The sequence below is a fragment of the Haematobia irritans genome, chromosome 4 (assembly GCF_050003625.1).
Source record: "Haematobia irritans isolate KBUSLIRL chromosome 4, ASM5000362v1, whole genome shotgun sequence".
NCBI classification, from domain to species: domain Eukaryota; kingdom Metazoa; phylum Arthropoda; class Insecta; order Diptera; family Muscidae; genus Haematobia; species Haematobia irritans.
Genome location: NC_134400.1, coordinates 327,532 through 335,642, shown reverse-complemented (window position 1 = coordinate 335,642; position 8,111 = coordinate 327,532). Strand labels below are relative to the sequence as shown.

At 34.5% G+C, this 8,111-nt stretch overlaps 2 protein-coding genes across 2 annotated transcripts; both read right to left on the bottom strand.

Annotated features, from left to right (window-relative positions):
* Positions 1–2,561: 2,561 nt before the first annotated feature.
* LOC142233301 (charged multivesicular body protein 7) lies at positions 2,562–4,323 on the bottom strand. The gene is made up of 4 exons (XM_075304184.1): positions 3,860–4,323; positions 3,576–3,798; positions 3,311–3,520; positions 2,562–3,258 (listed from the first exon to the last, which is right to left on the bottom strand). The coding sequence occupies exons 1-4, from the start codon at positions 4,301–4,303 to the stop codon at positions 2,771–2,773; spliced, it is 1,365 nt and encodes a 454-aa protein (XP_075160299.1). The 5' UTR covers positions 4,304–4,323; the 3' UTR covers positions 2,562–2,770.
* A 1,028-nt stretch (positions 4,324–5,351) lies between these two features.
* Positions 5,352–6,661, bottom strand: LOC142233302 (uncharacterized). The gene is made up of 2 exons (XM_075304185.1): positions 5,961–6,661; positions 5,352–5,907 (listed from the first exon to the last, which is right to left on the bottom strand). The coding sequence occupies exons 1-2, from the start codon at positions 6,532–6,534 to the stop codon at positions 5,621–5,623; spliced, it is 861 nt and encodes a 286-aa protein (XP_075160300.1). The 5' UTR covers positions 6,535–6,661; the 3' UTR covers positions 5,352–5,620.
* Between the last annotated feature and the right edge of the window lie 1,450 nt (positions 6,662–8,111).

Sequence of the window (8,111 nt, the reverse complement as noted above, 5' to 3'; positions counted from 1 at the left end):
ATTTAATTAAGAGACAGATACAGGAATAGCAGTTTTCAGTATGGTTTTCGGACAGGTCTAGGTACTTCTTCACAGCTCTTGGATTTGACGGAGACGATAAGAGGGTTTGTTGATACTGGTGAGAGTGGTGTGCTTGTTGCTTTGGAGTTAACCAAAGCATTTGACAGGGTAGATTACCTTAAGCTTTCAAAGCTTCTCCAAGTGGTTTCACTGCAATGTGGAACGCCGTTCGGACTCGGCTATAAAAAGGAGGTCCCTTGTCATTGAGCTTAACATGGAATCGGGCAGCACTCAGTGATGAGAGAGAAGTTCACCAACGTGGTATCACAATGGACTGAATAGTCTAAGTGAGCCTGATACATCGGGCTACCACCTAACCTTACCTAACCTACCTTAAGCTGATTGGTAAATTGAGGACCAAATTTTTATTTAGTATTTTTTTTTTTTTTTTGCCTGTAAATTAATTTTTTCTTACTTATCAGGCCGCTCCCAATTTTCCAATTTGATGGCATTACCTCCGATACACTTGCAATTAGTAGTAGCGTTCCTCAGTCTTGCTTTTTATTCTATATCTCAATGACCTTTGTAGCTGCATTTCAAAGTATTGTATTCCTTTTTTGTATGCTGATGACATCCATCTCTTTTTTCATAATGGTTGTATTTCTCAGCTTCAGACAAGTGTTGACTGTGTCTTGGATATGGTTGGTTCTTGGTTGGAGTCAAATAACTTGGATGTCAATGTCTCGAAATTCAAATACTTGCTTTTTGGACCTGTACGTGATCAGCCGTGGAGAATTGATGTTACTTACAAAGGTACGCCAGTTACATGTGTTGATGAGATGAAATGCTTGGGTGTTATTCTGGACGGAAGACTCAATTTTGGGGCCCATATTGATTACTTGTTTTCGAAGGTATTAATTTACGTAGACTCTACAGTATTAACATGTATTTACCCTTGTTTGTCAGGAGAAACCTTGCATTTGGTTTACTTATGTCGAATATTTGCTACTGTATTGAAGTGGTTTCCGGTACGACTGGGGAAAATATGCATAGGCTGGAAAGGATATTCAATATGGTAGTACGTTTTGTGTTCAGTTTGGGTCGGTTTGACCACGTTTCGGAACAAGCTATTGAATTCCTTGGGATGTCTTTTGCACTGTACGTTCAATTGCGGCACCTGATCTTCTTTTATAGGGCTATCCAATGTGGATCTAGTTTTGATTTTTCTTGACAAGGTGTTCTTCTCCAGATCGACTCGCAATCCACAGATTATGTTGCCTCGTATGTCGCAGTCTATTTTTATATACCAGTGAAGTTTATATTTTATTACAATTTTGTGTGATGCAGGATTTAGGTGTATTTATTGACTTTTGTATCACTTTGTACGATAATAAATGAAATGAAATTGCGTCAATTGTATAACTCGGATCTAATGTAACCTTACTCGGTGAAAGGGAAGTTGATACATGCATTAGTTATGCCCCACTTACTTTATTGTATTGAGGTGTATAGCAGTATAACGGTATAAAATTGTTGTTGTTTTTTTATCAATTGATGCTTTATATTTTCATATAATATTGTAATGTCCGTTAGAGTAGTACATTGTAATTCGTTAAATTGGCCCTTTAAAGGCTTTGAATTGCTTAAATAAATGGAAATAAATAAAGCACAACGAAAATTTTATATCTCCTTACAGTAAAGTTAATAAGTTTGGTTTGTAAACCTCCTAAAGATGTTTTCGTTTTTTCCTAATTGTATGTTTGCCCAAGTGATGAGTGTCATTCCATTTTGAGGGATATAAGATTGGCAATCAATTTCGAGAATGTTGCATCTTTTCCCCCAATCGAAATTGCCATAAAACATTGCTTTGTTAAAGTTAATATTGTTACGAATTTTATATTTTTAGATTTAAGTTTATTCAAATCAGTTTCCGTTAATTTAAAACTTCAAATTGTAACGGTCAAATTACGTCATCACTTGTCAAAATCATTTCTTTATTTTCTAGTACTTTCCTAAACATCTTTTGTGTTCTTAGTATCCCAATCGTTCATTGTAAAATAACCCCTTTTGTTTTGTTATCTTCATTGCTTATTGTTATAGTTGTAGTAATATTACCAAAATCATTTATGCCTATGCGACATCTGCCAGATAGTAGAATGTTCTAGATGATTGTAGCCAAGACAATGAGCTTAAGCCGATAAATATGTGCGATATCGCCCGTGAGACATCTGGCAGATAATAGAATGTTCTACATGATTGTAGCCAAGACAATGAGCATATGCCGATAAATATGTGCGATATCGCCCGTGCGACATCTACCAGATAGTAGTAGAATAGTCTAGAATGTTGTAGGCCAGACTATCGAGAATTTTCGATATCGTTATACAGTACTATAAAAGAGCTGACAGAAGGAGCTGTGAAGTCAGTCGTAACCTAAAAGTCATACAGTACACATCGTAGAGCAAATAAGTGAAACCTATCGTTAAGCAAATAAATTGTACATTGTCGTTATTTGAAAATAACTGTGTTTTAATTATCGGGTTATTAAGCACGTCTCAATATAAAAACGTAACAATATATTTTTCCTTTATTTTTCTAATCTGCATCGGCTAAATATAACTACTACATAGTATCAAATATTTTTTTCCACTGCCAAGCAGCTCACATGGCACCGACGACAGCGATATGAATCAATCGGATTACTTATTTCTATAACGAATTCACGCTGCTGGTAATTTTCGTTATATATAAACATAATAAGCCATAGTTACTAAAGTTCATATTGATGTTTTCCAGTTGTTATGTTTAGAGTTACATTTTTCACGGGAGAATTTTCCTCTACTTCTAACCCATCCAACATTGCTATTAAGTCCGCATCACTTATATCAACTTTAGGTATTTTTTGCTCTCCCATATTGTTATTTTCCACCTTCGCAACCCCAGGAGCATTAAGATCATTCATAGGGCTTTCGCCCAGAAGTTCTCTTAGTTCGCGTTCAATTGCGTCTTCTTCATCGTGAGACGTCGTTTCATTTAATTTGCTTATTGTATCCTGAATCTCATTGCTCATGTCGATTGCTTCACGCACGTCGGAAACGACTTCTTCCACATTGTCAAACGTAAGATTTGATTTCACAAGTACATCTTGTAGTGCCTTTGAACCATACTTGTAAGCATCCAAAATGATTCCATTATGTTTAGCATCCTCCACATTAGAGATAAGCATTTCGATGTTGTGTAACGCCTCGCTCCTCTTTTCTGAAATTGTGTAATGAGTTATTTGCATTTGTTGCTGTTTTAATTTAATTACCATGTTGTTTTTCAAGCAAGTGCTTTTTGCGAAGATAAGTTTTGGCTAAAACTCGTTTGTTATCCCTGACGTATTGGCGTGCTCTGTTTTCATTTTCCACAATTTCTATTTCTAAACTTTCGAGCTGATGCAACAGGGATTGTTTGGTAACGTTAAGATTGTGTGTGGCATGGTCAACCTCTGTAATCGTAATAGTATTGTCTGATTTTGCTACAGAAAAGAAGTTTGATTATAAAAAATGCAATTGATTTTTGGCAGATCGTACATGGTATTTTAACCAAATGAATTGCTTGGTTGTTTCCGTCAGCATCCTTGCTATGACTCAAGCCAATCTTTTGTTGAATATATAAAGTTTGTAGACACATATTTAGCGAATCTTCAGATAGGTTTATGCGCCCTGTCAACCTATCTTTCAATTCTGTGTAATGAATTAGTGTTCCCGAAAAAGGAGGTTGTTCAAACAGTTTTTGCAAATTACTACAACATTTCTATGAAGATAATTGTGGTCTGGATTAAATATTAAGGCCATTGTTTTCATATAGTACTCACTTCTATTACCGCCAAGTGCACAAACTCTTCCACATTTTTCCCATCGCTTTTAGGTGCAGTCAAAATGCATTTTATTTTGTTCAGCGGAGATTTCCAGAATCTGTGAACTGCCCAACCTGACCAACTATTGGTTGGGTCGCTTTCATATTCTGCACGCGCCCGTATGAGTCCCTTATTTCTCATTTCATCCATTACGGTATCCAAACAAGCAGGAACACGACTTCCCTCAAAAGTAAATGTTTGTTGAAGTTCTTGTTTGCAGAAGTGTGTCTTTCCTCTGAAGAAGCAGTATTCAACAATAGTATCGAACCAAAATTTCATTTTCGAATCATAGTTTTCGGGATTTACCGTTCGATCCCTGAAAGGTGCGAATAGCACTTTTATCCGGGCTTCATCTTTCCAAGGCACGGGAAATGGAAACTTTGTATAATCAGAAGTCGTCATTTTTCTTAATAAATATTTGCTACAGCTGAGTGAATGATGATGCCATATTTTTTATAAATTCTATTTATATTGTTTGATGCATAATGTTATTATAGGATGGCATCGCTTATAAGTAAATCAACAGAAAATGTTCTATTTGTGTTCTGTTAATGCAAGTACTATGTTCAGCTTTCAAGCTGAAAACCAGCTTGTTTTCACGGTTACTTTTTTGGATCAATTAATTTAGATATATAAAATGCTTGAATCTTTTCCATCCATAATTTACAAGACTTGATAATAGTATAATCGTCTTCATATATTTTTTTAGTGTTTTGGTGGAAAAACTAAACTCACCTTAAAGACCGTCAATAAGTTGGCATTATCACGCTAAATAATTTTCAATTGTTGCTTTGGATCATTCCCTAACAAGTTGTAATAAAATGTGCCAAAGATGATACAACGTTATTCTGCTTTTACAGATTCATTTTTGATTTTAGCGGCTAAACTCGAACTTAATACCCACCTTTAAACTAAAAATTATTAATGTCATGGAAAAAAACATAAGTCAATTTTAAGATGCAAAAATCATTGAAGTTCGACGTGACTATATATATCATTGTTCTTTACTACATTTGTAGACCCTGCCAACATTTTTTGTTTTAATTTACTTGATAACCTCACCACGTAAAAAGCAGCCTATACGAAGATATTGTACCACGCCAAGTTACTAAATTAAAGGGTTGTTACAGTATATTTACTATGGGTCTATTTTCAAACATTTAAACGTAGCCACAGGGATCTTTTAAATTAATATAAGATTGCATACAATGAGGCTATGTTCCTAATAAAGTTGAAATAAATAAAAATATTAGATGTAATTTTGAAGAATAAGTTTTCTCTAAAACAGCTGAATAAAGTACATCCGCTTGCTTCACAAGATCGCTCCATGATCGAGAATTGAATAGGTCGCACAAACAAGTAGAATCTTTCTAATAGCAGACTTTTCTTGTCATCCACAACTGCGGATCCTATGTGCTTCGATCATCGAAATAAAAATAGTGGAATTCAATTTTGTTTTGCAAAAATATATATTTCCTTTGTAATGATGGTATATGTTTAACTCTGTTTTAATGTTACTCCATCAATAGAAGGTATCTAAGTCTCAATAAGAAAAGGATTCACTAGCCTATATTAAAAGTATTAAAAATCTGTCTCCGGTATTATATTAAATGCATCAATACAGTTTTGGATTGTCAATGATAGGGTGATATCTGTTACCATGACAGTCATTTTAATGATGTTGGTGAGATGGAGTTCCTAGGTAGCTCCAATAGAATTTCAAAGTTTTCTATGTTGATGCCTTTTCAAGTACTTTTCCCACTCACTACTTAAACGGTTGTATATATTCATCGCAGCCCTAGCATCTTCAACGGAATTGTGTTCCCCAGTTTGTATTTCCATACCAAGAATAGCCTGGCTTAGACGTTTTAAGCTTGGTGTACGTCCATTTGCCACTAATCGGCTAAGTGGCTTGTATCTGGCCGTGTCTCTTATTTGAGTATATGGATGTTTTATATGCAAAACTGCCAAATCATTGCCTATAGCATGACCAACAAGAATTTTACCTAAAATGGGCATGTAGGTCTTGAGATTGAAGTGTTCTAGCAATTCTACTTACCTTGTAAAAGCTGCACGACTTCTTCCTGAACTTTCTTGAAGTCTTCTCCATTTTCTATGTCATGAGGTCTAATTCCTGAAACACTTGTTCGGTAATCGGTCACAGATTCTCGTGGCTTCACAAATTTGTCCAAGATGACCTCTCCTCGTTTGTTTACAATAGATACTCTGGCCAGCATATCATCTTGTCCTTTTAAACCAACACCCACCATTTCACAATCCATCCCCACGTACTTATTCAGCTGGTTAGCTTTTCGTTTTTGACGGTTACGGGCTGATTTAGACAGATTAGACACCGAAACTGGTTGTTCCTCCTCAAGCACATTAGTTACATCCTTGTTGTTCACATCGGATGTTTTGTTCTGCATTTGTGCTACCCAATTTTGATCTGCATCTCTACGGCTCACACTTGTTTGTAATGTATTTGACTTACTGGAAGACAGGAGTTTCATTGATTGATTAATATTTTCCAGCGATGAAGTCAGATTTTCATTCGATCCAACAATAAGATCAGTATTCTTCTTTCGCCTCTTCTTTTTCTTCTTGGAATCTTTACATTGCAGGTTTTCTGACATTTGTGTGCAATTTTAAAATAAAATAAGTATTTCCCAATCAAACTATTATCACAATAATTAATTTAAAAAGTTTTGTTTTCTATCGAAAGAAACGTGACATTAAATTGACATTATGTGGATGCACCAAAATATGTACGTAGAACGTACCAAAGATTATAGATTCGAGGAAGATAGGAAATTGGTTTGCGTCATACCAAATGTTGCATTTACCAGATTAGTTAAATACATGTTTGTAATCTTTTAGTTGTTTTTCGTTTTTATTTTTTAAATGAAAAATGTAATTTTCTTAATGAAACAATGTTAAATTTTAGGCAAAAACAAAAAAAAATACATTTTCCCCTTTATGGAAATTTATTTCGTACTCTTAATTTCTTTTTATTTGCATTTTAATGCTATGTCAATACTTGTCGTATACGCGTTTGGTTCGAGTACTAAACTATTGTGGTAAATGGTTTGATGTGCTCAGTAGCCAATCTCCCATCTTCCTCTTCTATAATCTTTGCATCAAACCATTTACCACATTAGTTTAAAGCGGACCTTAGACGGTCGGATAAACCAAAGATTATAGAAGAGGAAGATGTGAGATTGGCTACTGAGCACATCAAACCATTTACCACATTAGTTTAATACAGCATTAAAATGCAAATAAAAAGAAATTAAGAGTACGAAATAAATTTCCATAGAGGGGAAAATGTATTTTTTTTTTGTTTTTGCCTAAAATTTAACATTGTTTCATTAAGAAAATTACATTTTTCATTTAAAAAATAAAAACGAAAAACAACTAAAAGATTACAAACATGTATTAAACTAATCTGGTAAATGCAACATTTGGTATGACGCAAGCCAATCTCCCATCTTCCTCAAATCTATAATCTTTGTATTAAACTAATCTGGTAAATGCAACATTTGGTATGACCAAAGATAATTGAGTATAACAAGATTAAGCATTGTGCTCTTATAAAGAGAAAACAAATGTCAAGGTGTAGAGGGCTATGAGAAAAAAATTGTGTTATTTGTCAAGTTTTTCCAAAGCAGCTCTGCCCAGGAATAAATTCAAAACGGCAATATTCACATAAAACCATAATGAATATTCACTTTAAAATACACATACATTTTATTTTAATTTTCTACAATCGTTTTGGTATTGCTTTTGTGAATTTTTATTCAGAAATTTATGAAAAACACAAATGTTATGACATTTTCCGACGCAAACGGCAGTACATTTGAGAGACACGTCGACGCAAGCTTTATGATATTTTGTTGGCAGAGTCCTCTGGTGCTTCAGTTTTGCTATGACAAGACTGCATCTTCTTCTCAATTATCTTTGGTATGACGCAAGCCAATTTCCTATCTTCCTCAAATCTATAATCTTTGGTAAATGGTTTGATGTGCCCAGTAGCCAATCTCCCATCTACTATAATCTTTGGTTTCGACTTCCTAAAAGCAAACACAATGTGTTTGCTTTATTTTAGTACCGTGAAAATGTTTGATTCTACGCGGGAAACGGTTAAATTTTAAACAATGTTAAATAAGCGGAAGTGTTACTATATTTTTTATGTCACTTTAGTACTCTTTAC

Coding starts and splice junctions, on each gene's coding strand:
- LOC142233301 (XM_075304184.1), bottom strand. CDS start 4,303: ATGACGACTTCTGATTATACAAAGTTTCCATTTCCCGTGCCTTGGAAA. Junction 3,521..3,575: donor TCATTTGGTTAAAATACCAT/GTACGATCTGCC, acceptor TCTTTTCTGTAG/CAAAATCAGACAATACTATT. Junction 3,259..3,310: donor CTTGCTTGAAAAACAACATG/GTAATTAAATTA, acceptor ACACAATTTCAG/AAAAGAGGAGCGAGGCGTTA.
- LOC142233302 (XM_075304185.1), bottom strand. CDS start 6,534: ATGTCAGAAAACCTGCAATGTAAAGATTCCAAGAAGAAAAAGAAGAGG. Junction 5,908..5,960: donor AGTCGTGCAGCTTTTACAAG/GTAAGTAGAATT, acceptor TGCCCATTTTAG/GTAAAATTCTTGTTGGTCAT.